At 44.7% G+C, this 19,566-nt stretch overlaps 1 protein-coding gene and 1 long non-coding RNA gene across 2 annotated transcripts in view; one reads left to right on the forward strand and one right to left on the reverse strand.

Annotated features, from left to right (window-relative positions):
* The first annotated feature begins 4,182 nt into the window (after nucleotides 1–4,182).
* CKAP4 (cytoskeleton associated protein 4) lies at nucleotides 4,183–11,986 on the forward strand. The gene is made up of 2 exons (XM_064420440.1): nucleotides 4,183–4,524; nucleotides 9,013–11,986. The coding sequence occupies exons 1-2, from the start codon at nucleotides 4,183–4,185 to the stop codon at nucleotides 10,282–10,284; spliced, it is 1,614 nt and encodes a 537-aa protein (XP_064276510.1). The 3' UTR covers nucleotides 10,285–11,986.
* Nucleotides 11,987–14,548: 2,562 nt separating this feature from the next.
* The window catches only part of LOC135300717 (uncharacterized), a 55,641-nt gene continuing 50,623 nt past the window's right edge, over nucleotides 14,549–19,566 (reverse strand). The window contains exon 4 of the long non-coding RNA XR_010362492.1: nucleotides 14,549–16,370. This is a non-coding gene — a long non-coding RNA (uncharacterized LOC135300717). The remainder of the gene's footprint in view (nucleotides 16,371–19,566) is intronic.

A 19,566-nucleotide genomic window follows, 5' to 3' on the forward strand; every position in this document is an offset into this window, starting at 1 on the left:
ACTTTGTACAGAACTGTTATGACTTCCAAGGACATAATTTATTTTTTTTTTTACATCAGTTTTCGCTTAGACACCATCTGAAATATGGGGAAAACATGAATTTTTGCTGTGATGGCTGCTGATACCTTTTATTAATTAACCAGCTAAAACTGCACAAAGAGTACTTTGAAAAACACCACGGACAGTATTTCAGGCTCCATTTTGTGTCTCTGTGGACTTGTGGAAACCTGTGCTGCTCAGTGACCTAGCTTGCACAGGGAGGGAAAGGGGCCAGCCTCACCAAGTGAAGTAGCTTCTAAATACTGATATGAAAGATAACTTCTGGGGGGAAAGTATCTCAGACTAAAAGTACGTCCCCCTAAATAATAGAGTAAGAGATGGGATTCCAGAAAGGGATGGCTTTAAAACAAATTTTTTTTCAGTTATAGCAGTGTCATTCTCTCACAAGCCCACCAGCTGTTTTGGAGCCCATTCTTAAGTGCACAGCTTGCTCTATCTATCTATCTATCTATCTATCTATCTATCTATCTACCATATCAGAGATGTACATCTGTCATATATAGCTGAGGCACCAAGGACATACTTTGAGATTCGGGTTCAAAAGCCAAGAATAAGTTAGACACTGCAGTACTCAGCACTTCCCCTTCTTTTTGGTTTCAGTTCTTTCCTGATCCAGAGGCACTGAAGCAATAGCCTACTATATGGATCTTGAAGTAGATTACCTACTGGAGAGATTTTCTCCACAGAGAAATGATACTCTTTTCTCACTTTCTGGTGTCCCCAATGTCAGCCAGAAAAATAATTGTGCAGCCTTTAAATTTCTTCTGCTCAATTAACAAGTTCAATGTCCTTGTGTCCTATATAGCACATGCATGTATGTCCTGGATTTGGCTGGGATAGAGTTAATTTTCTTCCCAGTATCTGGCAAGGGGCTGTGTTTTGGATTTGTTTTGAAAACCATGTTGATAACACAGGGATGCTTTAGTTACTGGTGAGCAGTGCTTACACTGAGTCAAAGCCTTTTCTGCATCTCACCCCACCTCAGCAGCCAGGAGGAAGGTGCACAAGAAGCTGGGAGAGGACATATCCAGGACAGCTGACCCCAGTGACCCAAGGAATATTCCATACCATAAGGCATCATGGTCAGCAATAAAACTGCGGGAAGGTTGGTGCAGGGGCACAGCTTGGGGACTGGCCGGCCATCAGTCAGTTGCTGGTGAGAAATTGTTTTCATATGCTTCACTTGTCTTTCTTGGCTTTTATTTACCCCTTTGTTATTTTCATTTTGATTACAATTTAATATTATTTTAATTTTTTTCAATTAATAAACTTATTTAATCTCAATCCACAAGTTTTCTCACTTCTACCTTCTGATTCTCCCTCTCATCCCACTGGGGACATGTGGGGTAAGAGAGAGTAACTGTGGTGCTTATTTCCTGGATGGAGTTAAACCACACAAAGGTACACATTTGGAATTTTGGCTAGTGTCTCAAGTCGACTTTAACTCTTGGCCTTTCACTACAGAAACACTGTTAATTGAAACGAAGGACTAGTTTGTGCTCACTCTTTGCAGCAAGTTGGCTCATAACCTTCCTTACTGTTACCAGTAAAACTGGCAAAGACAGTAAAGCCTATAATTAATGCTCTGCTTTATCCAGCAAACAGCAAGGCAGCTACTGAGTGGATAAAATGTGCAGCTGCATCTGGACCCGTGGGTCAGAAATGTCCCAGTATGTGGCTAACTCATGGTTAGCGTGGGAGGAGAGGGAAAGGGCAAGGCATGCTATGGTTTTTGCCAAGGCCCATGACAACTAAGTTGAGAACATAACTTAAAGTCACAAGACATTTTTCCCTAATCCTAATAACTGAGCCAGGCAGATTGGCTTTAGTGCTAACAGATGGATGTTAAGACTCTGGGTTGACTGAGATCATCAGGCCCAGATTTGATAATAGGCTCAATGTCAAGACAGAAAGACTACAAGGCAGGTGTAAGCATGCTTTCTCAGCTTGTTCTTCTGTGGAGTTTTCCTATATTCCAAGGAGAAATAAGTCTTGTGAGAGGCAAAAAGGGTTGCTACTTCTCCCCACTGAAGGATTTGTCTTCAAATTCAAAGGCAAAGCAGAATATTGACACTTCTGAGAGAAAATGGTACATCAGTAGCTTCCCCAAACACACCAGTCTGCAGTGTCTAGCAATTTTACCAACTCGGCAAATTCCTAATGCATACTCCCCTCAGCACTAGTAATTGGCCTTTCGGTACAAAGGAAGTAATAGTTTGACCCACAGTGTCAAATGCAACAAAAAGCTATTTGTAGAATGGTACTCTTGGTCAGAAATAGCTTGAATTGGTTCCATGGTGAGAAAAATCTTTAGGTAGTACATTGCTAACATTTTCCTTGTCACTACCAAGCAAGAAAAGGAGAAATAGTGACAGTTACCTATGGTACCTTACTCCCTAAACAGATTTACATCCTTAATACTTAACATTGACGTTCTTCTTGATTATTCTCTCTGGTGAAGTCCATATGGCTCAGTTCTTACGGTAAACTCAAATAAATGGCTTCAGAGCTAAAATCCTGGTTTTAGGGTACTGCTACAAATCCTAGCTTTTCTAGGCCCTTCCTAAATAGAAATCTGATATCCCCTTCTCATAAAATGTGAGAGAACTAAGGCTGTGGCTAGATGTTCATGGTGGAAACTGCTGTTGTAGCTTTCCCAGGGTGCTTTGTTTGCTGCTGAAGATTTCTACTCTCATTGTATTGAGGAAGACAGATTATTCAGAGGGTTCCTCACCTGCTTTAGTGCAAGCCTCCTCATACCAGCTTCAGCCACCTCTGGTATATATTTAAGACAACCTCCTGACTCCGTGCAAGCTCTCTGTTACTTGTTAGGGTCAGGGCAGTAACTTCTGTTGTGGTGCTCATAACTTGCAGTCACAGCAATATCCTCTCAGGTCTGTGCATTTGATGGAATTGTAGTAACAAAATGCTTGAGACAATTCACTATAAATTCTCCTCTTATTACCCATTCTAGTAGTTACTAGAACATTATCTATACACTAAACAGTTCGGTTCATCCTAAGCCTTGGCAGAGGTGGAACTGTATTTTACAGGTTGACGTCAGGGGCTGTGATCCAGCCAACTTTACAATTCATTGTTTCTACATAATACTCAACATAACATTTATTTCTTTAATGTATATATATGTAAAGGAAGAATATACTGTAATCAAATGAAAGACCAAGAAAAGAAAACGTCTTCCAAGACAAAGTTCGATTTAGTTTCTTGCTGTAATCAAATAGAGAAACAGATACATTCAGTGCCTCAAGCTCCAGCTGGAGGCCGTGGCACAGGGGAAGGCCTGCTCAGCCTTTCCTTTCCTGTCCTGTGCCAGGACTCGCTCCGTGGGGAAGATGAAGGCAGCAGGCTCATGTTGGCGTGGGGAAGCAAAGAAGCATGGAGCGGAAAAGCTTTGCAGACAGACTCGGTGCTGAGCTCTCGGTCTGTCCACCTCAGACACAGCTGTCCGTGACCTGAGAGGGGCCTGCAGCGTCCTGCCAGCCAGGGCAGCAGCTGCTGGGGCCCCAGGGACCACCAGCCCGATGCCAAGTCTAAGTTCTACAGACACTAGAAACGCGTTGGGGAGAGGGGTTGCAGATGGAGAAAATAACTCTCCGTGCCTTTCTCTCAGTCATTCCGGAGCTTGCTGCAGGTATTCCAGCCAAAAACGCAACCAAGCAAATCAGAAGTTGCGTGAGGCACAATTCCGCCGCGTTCCACCACCAAAACTACGAGCGGGGCTAAAACCTGGCAGAAGGACCGGTCTGGGCTGGGGGACCCCCGGCGCGGGGGCTGCGGGGGTGGAGAGCGCTCCTCCCGCTCCCTCCATCCGTCACCGCGGGGCTGCGCCGGGCCTTCCTCTCCGCCCCGCCCTTCGCTTCCCGGTCCCATTGCTCCCCTGGGGATGGGGCTGGGCCCTGTACGCCACGTCTGCCCCCCGGCAGGGACGGAGCCCATCCCCGTGTGCGTGGCGGCTTCCCGGGGCGGGGGCCGGGGCGGGGCGGCGAGAGTGGCGCGGCCCGGGCTGGCGCCTCCGCCTTCCCTCCATCCTCCATCCTCCCTCCCTCTCTCCCTCGCCCACTCCCGCTGCTCCCGCTCCGTGTACGACGGCGGCGTCCCGCTATGTCGGCCGCCAAGCACCGGGGCCCTAAGGGGGGCAGCCCGCCCGCCGCCAACGAGAAGAGCGCGCAGCTCGGCGGCGGCGACGAGCCGCCGGCCAAGAAGCAGGCGGCGGCGGGGCACGGCCGGGGCGGCAGGGCCGGCGGGGGGGGCCGCTCTGGCGCCGGTCCCCGCCGCGGCTGGGCGATGCTGCTGGGAGCCGCGGTGGTGCTGGGCGCCGCGCTGCCCGCCGGCTGGTACGTGCTGCAGCTGCAGGAGGAGGTCGGGCGGAGCGCCCGGGAGGTGGAGGCCTCCGGCCGGCAGCGGCAGGAGCTGGCCGCCACCCTGGACACCGTGGTGCAGAAGGTAGCGCGGCGCCGGGCACCGCCGGGGGCGGGCGGGCTGGGCACCGCCGGGCTGGGCACCGCCGGGCTGGGCACCGCCGGGCTGGGCACCGCCGGGGCGCTCGGTGCTGCTCGGCGGGGCGGGGGTCAGCGTCCGCCCGTGCGGGGGGACGGGCGCGGGGATTCGCCCCTTAAATAAGGAGCTGGGCAGCTGTCGGATGGCCTGTCTTGCGGGAGAGCGAACATGTCCCGTTGCCTTTCCCTCCTCTTGCGTGCTTCCTCAGAGATGTTTCATGGCATTAGAGGGGCACATGGAGTCAGGCCCCGTGCCTGCAAACGTGGCCCCGGAGCAGCGAGAAATCCCTGCCAGGCAGCGTAGAGCTGGGCGGGACGGGGCGGGACGGGACCCCGCGGCGGTGGCCGCAGCCCCCAGCTCGGCTTTCCAGGGCCTTGCCTGAAGCCATTTTATGGAATGCAGTCCGCACGCTGCATTAGGTGTTGACAGCGGTGCGGACCCGCCGTTCCGAAGGAGCCTGCTGCCCGTAATCCTGTGTCTTCGAGGTCCGCAAATCACTTAACCTGGCGGGGCGAACGAGCTGCCCCTCGCTGCCTGTCGAGCAGGCAGATGTGCGCGCCACGGGACACAGGGTGGCAGCGCTGTCAACGGGGCAGATCCTGCCCCGGCGTCCCCGCACTCTAGAAAACAAAACCCATGTGAGCTTCACCGAACAGCAGAGGCTGTACCAGAAACACTGCTGCAGTACCCTGCCTCCCACGTTCCTGCCGCAGTCTCTGGCCAAGGGAGTGAGACTCCCAGTGTCCAAGGCAGTCCAGGACCGTGGAAAAGCTGTGAAGTTGCTGGCACAGGATGTGGCTCAAGTGAAGTGAAATAAATGCTCATTTCCCTCATTTTTTTTCTCAGGCCCTTATTAGCCTCCCAGCTATAATTTCACAGATAGCACTGTCCACTTGTATGCATCCTAGATGCCTATACCCAGCTATCTAAACCCTTTAAAAATGACATCTGTGATTGCATATCATCAACATACAATTAAACTTATTTCCTGGGAGTAGGTTAATTGGTTGGAAGACGGTATGTAAAGTTATGACTGAACCAGATCAAGGAAAAGGAAATTCATGTCTCAGCTTGACTGCTTTCTGCATGGCATTCGGATTCCCTATATTCCCTGCGAGCGTGGGGCTGGGCTGGCAGAGGGGGGACGGGCACTGGCAGAGATCTTCTGGCTGTTCAGTGCTTCCAGAAACACAGTGGCCTTCACGTGTGGAGATTATATCGTCAGTCTTGGAGTTTCCTGTCCCATAAAACAAGAAGGAAAAGGAAAATTCATGTCAGCAGGAGAGAAGAGTTGTAAACTTCAGGGCTATAGGGATGTGTCTGAAGCTAAAGAAGCTGAAGTTTTAAATCCGGGGGCCTTGACTCACTGATGACAGGACAGTGATTTGAACTAGCAAAGATTGTTGCTTTTTACTGGTTTTTAAGCCATTTTTGTAGACAGTAAGGAGGAAGAAATTTAAATGGCAAGATGTAAAACTACAACACATGAGCGTAGAACTTAGATGAACATGGAATGTACAAGCCCTTCTAATCAAAGGAATGTGGACAATTTGCTGCCTCCCATCTCCATGTCATTGCAGAAAATCATAAGTATGTGTTACATATTCTAGGAGATGAGCATATAACAGAAGTTTATAAATAGTTGGTTTCAAAGACAACTGAAACTTACTTGCCTTTGTATAGCAGATGGCTGTTAAAGGTGGAGGATAGAGATCACAGGCGTGGAAGTTTTGTTTGCTGTGGTTTGGTGACACAGGAATTTGCTGTATTTCACTGCTGCACAAAGGTGTAGGATCCTGCATTGTACTTGCAGAGTGCCATCAGCACAGGCTGCTGTGTAGCTTTGCCCTTCATCTGACTGCAGAGAGCTTCTGTCAGGAGTAAGCATTATATAAACTTATCTGCTACACATTGAGGAGAAAGGAAATTATGTGGAAGGTTAGTCTTTAACATAGCACCTTTCTCAGAGAGGCCAAGGTCATTTGGTGTTTAAACACAAGGTAGTATGACCAGTTAGAGAAAACAGTAGTCATTGGCTGAAGATACATTTTTATGTACTGTTTGCGATGTTAAATCTTTCAAGGGCTATGGCTTCACATCTTACCAGCCATGTACGCCAAAAAACCAAACTCACATGAAGGTTCACACACAGCCCAACTGCTTTGAAGCTGTGAGTTCTTACTCCTCTTGTGCAAGGGCTTTGAGCCCTGGTAGCTCTCGGTTAGGACAAATACAATTAGAAGCTGGTATATTTTGAAGACCCCAGTCCATTTTACTATATCAGAGCTCTGTGATCTTCAAGTGGCTGGCCCAGATGGGGAATAGCTTCAGCTTAAACCATGAACATTGCTTGAATGCAGTGGAGGAGCAGGTATAAAGTACTTCCACTGTGTAAGGTGGGATCCATCTCTGTCAGTCATACAGTTGCAGAGACCCAGCCCTCTGGAGAGTTCTGGCTATTTCTGATTTCTTAGACCAAAAAGACAGTTACTTGCAAATATGGATTTGGTGATTTGGTTGAAATGTGTCACTGTATAATAGGAGGGGGAGGAGAATTTTCCTGTGTTATCGTGTTAGATTTCTGACCTCCATTTATAATGATACAGAAAAAGCTCTCTGCTCTCTGTGGAAATAATCAGAATGAATGACAGCTAAGATGTAATGAAAATGAGATTGGTAAGTCAGTCAAATGACTGGTGCCCAGCTGCAATGTGTATGGCAGTGTTACCTTTTCCATCCCTTCCCCTTAGCTCAGTTCTAATTTCCTATGGGAGCACTAGCGAATACAAGTGTAGGGAATGTAGGGGCATGAGAAACCCTTTTACTGAAGAGGGAGAAAAGAAGTCATCTTAGTGGGTATTGTTCATATAGCAGGGATCTGTCAAAGCAAAGGCAAGTCTCATGGACAAGTCTCATGGAGGCAACTCTACAATCCCTGCACGGTATAGACTTTCTTAAAAACGAAGGAGGATTTTGCTAGGGATTTGCAAAAATACATAGAAATAACTTAATTTCTAATTAAAAATTAGAATTCTAATTAAGATATTTGTTAGGTCTTTGGAAAATAATGTCTAGGTTCTGAGTCAGGGAATGCTGGAGCTTGCTTCAGTTGAAAAGAAAAAAAAAAGGCAGCTGGGTATTTCTTTCTAAAACCATATAAAATATACTTCTTTCTATTTATAGAATAAAACCACCCCTCCAGCTGTGTATCTAATCAGTAAACATGGCAGCCCATGTGGCATGGCTGATTAATGTACCCCTCAGACACAGGGAGTAGTGTAAGGCAGGGCAACGTGCATTACTCAGCACTTGCCATCCTGCCAAAGCCTTGAGGTATTTTCTGTGTGATGGATTCCTCTTGCAGCCAGTGGGAGTTCTTACATCGCTTTACTAAGTTTAAGAAAGTACAAGCCACGCATGCACAAAAAGATTTCTCCACAGTCTTAAGGCTGATGCTCTGCTTGGCCTCCAAATTAAGGAATGTGTGCTTCCCTGGCCTGGATCTTACCTTTAAATGTGAGAGTAAACAAACGTGGCAGCCCCTCACCCCTTGACCTTTTCCCTCTGGCTGCTACTAAAACCAACTGTAAAGATAGTTTTTGTAATTGGGAAGTTTAATAGTGTACCTGACGTAGTGGTAGGAACTTTCTGTTAACCTGAGCTAGATGCAAGGCAGGCTCTTGGCAGATGCTGTGCTTTTGTTCTTTGTGTGTACATATATGAGCCATGCTCACTGTGAGTGTGTGGGTGTATGCAGGAGTGGGAAAAACAAGCTGCTAACTATTTAGAACATTAAAGACTTCCTAATTTTTTTCTAATCTTAAGAAGTAGTTAACAAAAAAACCTCTTGTGTTTCCGTTGGTGTCTAGGAGCAGCAAAATGTCATTACTACTTCCATTCCTTGGCCCATTCCAGCTCCCCTCTCCCTCTATTTTTTCCTTGCCTACGCAAAACTTATTTTTCATGATCAGGTATTGTTCTTTGGTATTCATGCCTGATAAAACATAATCCCATCTTTTCTGTAGTCAGAAACTGATGCCAGATATTCTTTTGGTTTGGTTCCATCCCTGCCCCCCCTTTTTCTAATGACTTGTGGTCTTTAGAACCAGGAATCCTGTATGGGAGGGATGGTTCAGAGGTCTGCATGGAGACTCTGGAGACCTGGGTTCCTTTTTCACTGCCACAGCTTTCCTGGGTCATGAGTGGCAGGTCAGTGAGGCCAAGGACCCTTAACAGATGGTGTATGTACTATAGAGCTGTAAGGCTCAACCTGCTGGTTTTTTGTGCCTCCCATATCTGTATGCCACTGGGTGACTTGAGGTATGGGGCATGAAGGATTGCAATGTAATAATTTCCTCTAGTAACAATGACTATAAGGATTTTGGACAAAAAGGGTAAAATTACTGGTATTAACCATGTGTATTTCTGGCCTAGGTACGTTCTCTTCAAACCACATTTGGAGAGTTTGAATCCATGATGAAAATTGTTCAGCAGAAGCAGGAGGTGAGTGAGAAGGCTGTTAAACAAGGGGAGAGTGAAATAAACCGGATCAGTGAAGTGCTTCAGAAACTGCAGAATGAAATTTTGAAAGACTTGTCTGATGGCATTCACATGGTGAAGGATGCAAGGGAACGAGACTTCACATCTCTGGAAAACACGGTGGAAGAGAGACTAACAGAGCTGACCAAGTCTATAAATGATAACATTGCTGTATTCACTGAAGTCCAGCAAAGGAGCCAAGATGAAATCAACAATATGAAAGCAAAGGTTGTTTCACTAGAACAGGCAGATGTCTATAAACATGAAATTAAGGTGCTAAAAGATGCTTTTGATGAGATGCAAGCATCCATGAAAATGAAAGAAAAGGACATAGAGACCTTGAAGAGTACAATAGACTCCATGGAGTCTGATGTGTACACTGAAGTGAAAGAGTTAGTCAACCTCAAACAAGAACACGAGAAGTTCAAAGAGGCTGCGGACACTGAACACCTTTCATTAAAAGCTTTACAAGAGAAAGTTCTGAGAGCTGAGGATTCTATTATGCAGCTCCCTAGTGATATTAAAAGACTTGATGAAGATTTACTACAAGTTAAAGCCAACCTCAACAAATGGGAAGATAATGAAATCTTCAGAAAAGCATTAGAAACTTTTGGGAAGAACAGTGAAGGACTGGCGTCTCGATTGAGGCACATAGAAGACAGCCTAGAGTCTCTAGCATCTGTTGCTGCTCAAAACAGTGAAAAGTTGAAATCTTTCCTTTCTAAGGAGGCAGAGTATGAGAATAAGCTCAATACCCTAGAACAAAGCATTACCACTCTTCAGGGACTCTCAAATACAGATGTAACTTCAGTCACAGATGTTCTGAAAAATCTTGGTGAGGCACAGACTTCACTGTACAACGACATGGAAACCTTAAAGAGAAGCATCAGTGACTTGCCATCCTCTGGTGCTCTCCAGGATTCTCAAGGTTACCTTGAAAAGTTTTCTTCTATGGAAGGCTCTGTAGATGAACTGAGATCTTCTGTTAGCCAGGTCGATTCCGATTTGAAAATGCTAAGAACTGCAGTGGATAGTTTAGTTGCCTATTCAGTGAAAATTGAAAATAATGAGAACAGCTTGGAGTCTGTGAAGAGCTCAGTAGATGATTTGAGGAATGATCTGGAAAGGTTGTTTGTGAAAGTAGAAAAAATACATGAAAATATTTAGGCAATGGTGCTCCTTGGGCAAATAATGGGTTAAGGAGAATAGCTTTTTTATGCCCTGTTTTTTACTCTTTTAAAAAGCAATTTGATACCTCCAAAGAGAATAAGAATACTTTCATAATAGAGACAGTTCTGCTTATTTCATTTATTTCTTTTCCTTGTAGTGTGTTTGGAGTTTTTGTTATTTGGTTTTTTCTTTCTCCTAAATTTTGTTTTAAGAAAACACAAGTTTATTTGGGGGTTGAGTTTCTTAAGGGCTCATCTTCTCTATGAAGTTGTACCACAGTTAAGTGTAGTGGTGTAACTACAGCCTCATTAGCATGGACACATATTTAATGGCATGAAGGTGTTTCACACTGCCACTAGATATCCCACACAGAAAGACTACAGCTGCTCTGGTACCCAAAGCATACTGCTGCACTCACGGGGAATTTACTGGTATGTTTTGGTTCAAGAAACAAAACTACATGCTCTCTTAAACTGTTCACTGTGATGAACTTAACAGTGGAGCAGGTGTGCAGCACCTCACCTGTTTCTGCCATTTGGGACTCAGATGTGGTCAGTTCACCAAGGGTCAGCTGAGCTGTCGTGTATTTCAGTGAGACCTTAGTCTGTACCAAGGAACTAACAAGGTCTGAGGTGAGTGGCACTGCCTGGGGCTAAGGTCTACAAGATTCATTCTTTGTGATCACAGGGTTCTTGGCCAGCATTTTCAGCTGCTGGTGCAGAAGATCCGTGCTTAGAAGGGACATCTGAAGGATGGGATTAATTTCAAGAGGGTACAGTAATATTTTTGCCATATTTTTAGACTGTTTACATGATTAGACTGTGTCTTCCTTAGAAAGATCTAATTTGGTCTTTGATAAGGGATTTTTCTATAGAAATCATCACAAATTTGAGGGAAGAGAGGAACCAAAATTGCACCTGTTGTGTTCCATATATTACAAGCATGCTAACAACAGCAATAATACACTCCAAAACACACAAGAGGGGAAATCACCATGAAATCAGCAGAATTGCTTCTATGGCATATACATTTCCAGGTTTTCACACAGCTGACAGTGACCTGAACTCTTATTACGTATTCAGGACTTGGTGCCTGATTCTTGTCACTACTTTTGTCACCAGGTGTCTGGCTGAGGCATTGGTAGCAAAGGATCCTTCTAGGAGACCTAGTCTAGGAGAGTGAGGAAAAAGTGTCATAATTCTGTAGATGATCTTTTAAAAACCACTTTCTTGTGGAGCTTCTTTGGTTTTCTGTCTTTTTGGAAAGGATTTCTAATATCCCTCCTTTTCAAGTTTACTTTTGAACTTTTTCCAAATAATTGGTAAAGAAGTCTGCATGTAGTTACCTTGGAAATGCCCACCTCAGCTTGGACCAGACAGATCCTCGACTGTGTTAGATGAAAATTCCTTGAAATAGCATCTCCCAGAAGTGGGAACAGCACAGGTGAAAAGGAGTTCTCCTAGGTAAATAGGATACTGAACCATATCCAGTGTTGTTCCCACTGTAAACAGGAAAGAATTGCTGTCAGAGAAAGAGGGAGCCATGGCATTAAGGTAACTGTTGTCACTGTTGGAACTGCACTGTTCTTTGTTGACTTCTCAAGTTCTTGGACAATGTTGTTTAGGTTACTGTGAAATGAACTGTATGGCTTATTTGCAGTATTTTTAATACATAATAAACATTTGGAATATTCTTTGCACGTTTTTTTTTGTTGCTTGCTTATTGTTGTGTTTCCCAGGGTGTTTCCAGTGGGGTAGAGGGAAGGGTTTGGGGAAGCACCAGATGTGCTGCAGCCCAGTACTTGTTCTCAGCTTCCACAGGGAAATGTTGAGCCACTTTTACTTTCTGTTGTTAAAAGCCAGCTCTTGGAAGCAGGGTTTGAGTCACATCAAGGTGTTGCTGCTGACAAGCAGACTCAGGAGCCCAAGAAAGTGATCATAGAGTGTGAAATACCTGATCTGTGCCATTAATGAGTTCTGTGCCAGACACTGCCAGCAAGGCCTCTCTAAGACTTCATGAATGTCCAAAGCTCGTAGGACAGAAATAATGTGCAGAAAGAACCTGTGTGATATTTCCATAATGGCCACTCCTTTTGCTTAGCTTGGAATGCTGGATTGTAAGGCCCATCAACTCATACCATTCTCATGATAGATATCTGCCTTTTAAAAGTTTAGGAAAGGGTAATTTCAGGAGTCTAGGCATCATGATATCCTGGCAATTCTTGAGGCCAAAGTCACAGAAATAGGTAATAAGTCTTTAATTAAACTACGTGTGCTTGACAAAGCAGGTGAGCACCCAAGCCCTTCTATCTAAAGACATTTGAGATAACCTGAAGTTGGCAGCAAGCTGGCTGACAGCCTGCAGTGACTTTATAGTAGCTGCATGATGTTGGAACTTAGGCTGCTAAAGCCAGCAGTGCAGCTGGGCTGTATTTGATCTCAAAGATTAAACAAAGAATTACTAATTACACTTCTAGTACTGAATTTTTATGGCAAGCTATTGAAATTATTTATCTCACTAAATGAGAATAATAATTCTCTGTAAATAATAAAATGAAGGCAGGCACAGAGACAAGGATCACTTGGCAGACTGGTGGCTCAGCTTTTATGTCTGGTTTGACATTTTCATCCAATACAAACATTTCCTAATTTCCTCATAAATGCTCATAGACCACATACAGACCTAACTCTGCTCTTTACTGTCGTTCTTCAACTTTGTAATAAAGCAGTGGAGAAGGTGTTAAGCAAGACAGACTGTGTTGCCAGTGTTCCTTATACCACTGGGAGCTCATCAGTAACATGCTGTTACAGTAACAAATTTAAACATAATTTGTCTTATCTGATTGATGGGGTATTGATCAGGCCTGTTCATTAACACTTGCCTTCATTTTCAGCTCTCATAAACGGAGAAACCATTACACTGAGGCACTGTGGACTTGATCACTCTTGAAAGGGCTTGCCCAAATAGCTATGCTGGCAAATGGGATGGAGATAAATCTTGGGTTGCCGCAGGGACTTCTTCCAGTGGGAATTCAGCCACTGCCTTGAGCTAAATTACTGAGAAGGGCATCTGGTGGTCTAAATGGATGCATTGAAAGTTTCATTAAAGCATGGATCAGTGATTTAGTGGTTTTACTACCTTTTTTGACATAGCTCAGCTGGTACTGTAAACAAAGCTGCAGAGAGGTGAAATTACTTCGGGAAAAAAGGTCTGAGATGCACAAACACCCCAGCAGCCAAAAAACATCCATTGAGGACCTTCTGCTTGGCTGGGCACTGCCAAGGGTGCTCTCTGTCCAGTTTGGAGCGCTGCAGGACAGGAGTGGCTGGGCTGGAGCGACTCCCCGAGAGAGCAGTGGCGATGATCGGAGGCGAGATGTTGCAGGAGAAGAGCTGGAACAGACGGGGCTGTTGGACGTGGGCAGGCGGAGGGGAAGGAGGGCTGGGAGGGGAGGGAAGCAGGCAGGGAAGAGCGATCCCGCCCCGCTGCCCCGGGCTGGGGGCGCGGGGCCGGGCGGAGGCGCCGCGCGCCCCCTGGTGGCGTCCGTCCGTCCGTCCGTCCGTCTGTCCGTCCGGGCCGCCGGAATTCCCTCCGAGGGCGGGAGACGGGAACGTCCGGCCTGGCGCATCCAGCTAGCAAAGGACAGGCTCCAGGTGCCCCCCGCTTCCTCTGCCCAGATTCCGCCCCGTGTGCCCTGTTTAATGCTCTGCTGCCCACCACCGCCCCGAAAAATCCTCCATCCACTGCGGGGCTGATTCTAGAGCAACTGCCACTTACTCTGTCCAGTTTTGCCATTTTGCTAATAACTGCTCCCTGGCCCATTTGTCGTGGGTTATAGATGTTTAGGGAGGGGGAAGCTGTGGCTGTTTTAGGTTTATTATCAGCTCTCTGTGATACTCAGCACTGTGAGATGCTAATCACCGTTGGTCCTCTGAGTACTCGTACATTACTGCTACCCTGGCCTTCCTGCATGCATTTTAGTCAGTGTCGTCCTCCACCAGCCAAGAGCAGATATTCACCAATGTCAGACATGCTGGTTCAGAATATTTACACTCAGGACTTTTTGAACACCTATTTGTAAATCTTGGCACGAGGTCAAACAGCAAACAAAATTATTCCTTTGTGAAGAACCCACTTAGTCTGAAGCTGACCAGGGATGCTCAAAGAGCAATTCTGCTTTGGACACCAAAACAAAAAGTGTATTTTGTTCTTGCTCACATAGGAAAACCTTCCCAGAGTCTCTAGTATACAATCCATTGCAAGCTCCCAATGTAATGTCATTTCTCCAGAGTCTGTGCTTGCTCATGCACTCAGAAAGTGAAAGAACTTGGAAATCCCTTTATGTGAGCAGAGCTTGATAATTCCTGCATTTATAATGCAAATACTAAACCCCAGAGCTATTCAGAGTTAATACAGCATCACAGCTGTAGCTTGCTAGACCTCAGAAAAAGATCCCTGAACTCTGATTTTTTTTTCTTTTTTTTTTTTTTTTGCTTATGGAGCAGGTGTTCTCTTGGCTGCCACAGATTTGCAAATAGTACATCTCAAAAACAAAATCTTTTCCACGATGATGCTACTAGATGCTGTGCTTAGCATCATGGGGACAAATCTTTTCTCAAGTGATTCCTACTTCACTGTGAGAGGAAAAAAGGGCAAAGATGCAATTTCTTATTTTACTGCACATCCTGTTTGGAAAAAAAAATTAGTTTTGAGGAAACACTAATTACACAACTCCTGTGCCTCACACTGGTGTTCATCTGCAATTCTAGAGGAAGAAGCTAGTTCAAATAAGGGTGGCTTTGTTCCACTCAGAAAGACTTTGCTTTGGCACTCTCTAGATGTAAATATGTCAAATTCCAGTGGATAATCCTTTCCTGTCAATACTGCTTAGGTTGGGATGGAATCCTAGAGTTATGAGTAAGGATGGAAAACATAACAAGTGGAGAAAGAATCAGGGTTATCTTGAACCTTTTGAATTTTTTTACTGATCTGACTTTAAAAGTTCTGATAATTTTTTTCCCCTCATTTCTCCCTTTTCACCAAACTTCTCAACTGTATATACATAGTGAGGGATACAGAATATTATGGTTAGATTTTAATTGATTTACAGTAAAAAATCTGAAGTCACAAGCAGAGCCAAGCCTTACAATGAGAGCCACTGAAGAGCTACTTGTTTAGCGAGAGCACATAGGAATTTATATCCTTGTCAGTAGCAGGTAAAACAAACACTTTGCAGTTCCCAGAGTGTGTTTGAGTAGTTCACACTTCAGTGTCACTCAGGCCAAAAAAACCTTACTGACAAGTAGCTCCCTCCCCTGGAAACTCAAAACACTTTTGCAAGGGAGTGAGATCCAGCCTGCAAGGTGGTGTTGCTGTGAGCCAGAGACCTGGGAAGGGCAGCAGACTGCTCAGCCTGGGAAGCTTTTCCTGGACAACCTCTGCTAAGTGTGCAAAGTCTGTAAATTGAAACAGTGTGGTCACATGAAAATTTCCACCCAGATGGGAAACTTACACAGAGTGACAAGGATCCTGATCCAGATCCCACTCAAGTCAGTAGCTACATTCCCCTTTTCTTTCCTGGTACAAAATGTAGGCCAAAAAGCACTTCACCCAAAGCCACACAGAAAATGTGTAATATACCCAACAATGGTTTCCAACACCTCCAGTTCAAATAATCCTCTCCTTTCCTATGAGTGCATCAGAGTTGCTTACCAGAATACCTAATAGCTAATGAATGTTCCCATCCTGAGTGAGACTCTCCTTTTCCAAGTTCCCTTCTCAGGGTCTGGACACAGCAGCATAAGAACATTATCAGGGGAGGCAGTACTGGTTTATATGGTCTATGCATTAAACAGTCATGGTCTGTGGTGTTGGGGAAGCAGGCTGGGCCTCAGGGCATGTTTATTAGCTAATTCTGTGCAAAAGATTAACAATGTAGATAGCCCAATGCTCACCATTAGGCTCTTCAGCGAGGGACAGCCTTCTTCATGGTGTTGTTTCCAGCTGCCTGGAATTTCAAACAGAGCAGCTACCTGGTACATATTCAGCTGATGCCTTCAGAAACGCCATCACAGCCCTCAGAGCTAGAAACAAAAGGGTCATTGATCGATCTGAATGTGTGTCCTGAGTGAATGAAGCTGAGGTTATTCCTATGTCATGCATATAACACCAGTGCCCAGAAGTTCAAATAGGTGCTGGATGAGGAGATTTATTTAGGCACCTGTCCACTGGAATGCTCTGGGCACCAAACCACTCTCCCAAGGGCATATATCTTAGGATTAAATATCCCATTCTGATAATTTTTGCCTCATCCCCATACCAGATTTCTAACATCATACATTCATGTCTGAAAATGGTATTTGTCTTAGCACATCCATTGATGATTTCACATTCTCAAGGTGGTTTATCAGTTCTAATGTGTTTAGCATTTAAAAATAAGATATGCCAGAAAAAGAGCAGCTTTTCCATTCAGAAAGAAGATATTTGTATTGCTAATAATAGCCCTACTAAGCTTTTGTGACCTTGAGATTGATGGAAGGATAATTAAGGTTTGCCAGAGTCTGAATCCTTACATATAATTAACTGAGGTGATAATAACCTCTTAGAGCCATGCAAAATACCTCTGTAGTTGAATGCATTCAGTGATCAAAGTGCATTACAGCATCCTAAAAGAATGTCATGACCTCTCAGTGATTGCAGTTTGGGGACACTACTGGAAAATGCCCTGTACCCCCTAAGTCACTGTGGTTTTAAAGCCACAGCAGCTGTAGAGATAGCAGGGTGACTTCTCCTGGCCTCCTTTGGGTTCAGAAGAATCTCCTTTGATTAAGTCAGGCTGGGAAACATTGTAGACCTTTCAGGTGTATTACAGTACAAGCATATTTGGGTTATCCGGTAACAACATGGGGTAAAACTAAGCTGTGGAGCTGTAGGAAGTGGGGTTGCAGGCTACAGTTGTCCTTTGTGTCACTGCTCCTTCCATCCACTGGGCAGTCAGACCCCAGACCACCTGCCCAAAGGAGCTGAGCAACCAAAGAACAGGGAGGGACAGAGAGGGACAGGGAGGGACAGAGAGGAGGCGTGCCAAAGCAGTGAGGCACACAGCAGAGACAGCCACCAGTCCACATGGCTGGTGGCAACCACAGCACCTGTGACATTTTTATAGTGTTAACTCTCAGGTGTTTCTGCATCCTCTCCTGTCTCTTGTAGAACCACCTCTTTCATCAGACATGATCCAAGGCCTATGGACATAAATAGATGGATCCTTCTTTGTTGACCTCCATGGTCATTGAAGTAGTGTGTGTGTGGCACAAGGAGAGCGTAAGGTGAAGAAATACCAAATAGAACAGATACCTCCTGCTTTGCAGCCTCCAGCCCCATTACATATTTTCCAGTGTTTGGGGAGCATTATTAGTTTATGAATCTTCCCTTTCTTCTCTCGATTCTTTTAGTATGGGTAAGCGTAGCCGCAGCTCTCTTCATAGAGAGCAGGCAGGCACAACTTCCCAAGGATATTTCCTGGGAATTGCAGCAAGGAACCTCAAAGGAAGAGAAAACAATTCTTATCTCTACTTGCTGCTCCTGTTGTTTTTGCACATGTAGAATGTGTTAGGAAGATTGTTTACCTGAAGGGATTTGGTAATTGGTTTCTGGTGATGGTTGTTTATATAAATTAACCAATCACTCTTTTGTCTGGAGACAGTCACGGGTTTTTCTTTAGTATCTTTTTAGTATTACTTTAGTATAATTATAATATAGTATTAATGTAATATAGCATAGTTTTAATAAAGCAATTGTTCAGCCTTCTGAATCAGTGGAGTCAGATGCTAATAATTTCCCTGTGTCGGGGGCTCCCTGCATTCAATAGGTAATGAATACTTATAATTAAGTTGGCAATAGATTTATTTATTATGTGTTATTTGTTAAATATAGCCCTTAAAAATAATTTTTGGTTCAGGTCAAGGAGTAAGATCAATGACTTTAAGCATTGCAACTAAGTGCTCCAGAAGTACTGGTAGCTCCATAAATGCAAAACAGGAATCACATGTTTGAACTGCCTAGAATTAGTGTGTTTTCCCCAAAATCCACATGAACCACCAAGGGTAAGGTGAGGGGTTGCATTCTCATGTGGTTCAGGGTATTACTATTGACCTGTAATCTTGCTGTTGTCATGGATGATCTGCAAGTACTTTTAGCAGAGAATTGTGTGTCTCATGTGACATCTTTGGGACCTGCCCTTTGCAGCACAAGTGCTGACTGTCTTGCTTATTGTGGCTTATGAGCCAGGTCTACCAAACCTCAAACAGCTGGAGAAAAGGCCGAATTTATCCAACAGCCCTACTAGTTTGTCCTTTGTTCAGATCCTGATTTGCTTTCACTTGCCTTCACAAAGCTCTTCAGTTTCTTCGGGTTTAATGTTTCACATTCATTAGAACTGGTATAATTTACTACTTTACCAATAAAATTAATTCAGCAACAGAGCTTCTGTTTCAAATGGTTGCACAGAACTAAATCCCTGTTTGTGAAAGTATTTGAACTATAAAAAGAAACACATCTATTAAAAAGAGTTTTTGGAGTGCATTTTATTGTTCCTTTCAGTTTTTTTCATCTCGCCTAAACAAAAAGTTCTTCTCCTCCTAAAGAGCAATGAAATAAATCTAAGTTCTTAAAGACTTCACAGCACAACCCACGTTCAGGACTAGGTTTTTTTGCCAATGCTTTCTTGCATTGACAAAAGAGAATTGAGAAAAGATGTATTGTAGCGAGTAAAGTTCAGTGTTTGCATTTTTGCCTGAACTATTTAGAGGCAGCCCTGATTTCAACATTTCCTGGTCAAAATCTGGAGATAAATTTGTATTGGGATGATGGCTGAGTTTAGTGATCAATACTTGATTCCTGCAGAAAGGAACCAAGAGCACAACATGAAAATGTGCATTACCAGGTGAATCCTGCTCACCTCAGTACTGCTGCCTGCCAAAGGGAAGAGAGTTTTGGAGGGTGCAGCCACATTGTACCTTGAGTGTGAGCCCAAACTTCCTTTATACCTAAAGCATTTGGGCAAAAGCTTTGGGCATGGGGTTAATTACAGATTTGGCCAGAGGAACCCAGAGGCCTTTCTTCCCCTCTCTCGCCTGCACTCTAGAAAGCAGAAGCAGGGAATTACTATGGGTTTATACAGGCAAAGAGAGGCTTGAAGACTCAGGCTAGCAGCTAAATCTCTCAGCAGCAAGTCAAAACTCCTAGCCAAAGTGCTGACTCCCAACTCAAAGTGCTTAGGTC

The sequence above is a fragment of the Passer domesticus genome, chromosome 5 (genome assembly GCF_036417665.1).
Source record: "Passer domesticus isolate bPasDom1 chromosome 5, bPasDom1.hap1, whole genome shotgun sequence".
Taxonomy (NCBI): domain Eukaryota; kingdom Metazoa; phylum Chordata; class Aves; order Passeriformes; family Passeridae; genus Passer; species Passer domesticus.

Bases quoted from the DNA above. Each gene is read 5' to 3' on its own strand.
- CKAP4 (XM_064420440.1), top strand. From the start codon at position 4,183: ATGTCGGCCGCCAAGCACCGGGGCCCTAAGGGGGGCAGCCCGCCCGCC. The intron at 4,525-9,012 runs GTAGCGCGGCGC...TTTCTGGCCTAG, and splicing joins TGGACACCGTGGTGCAGAAG to GTACGTTCTCTTCAAACCAC.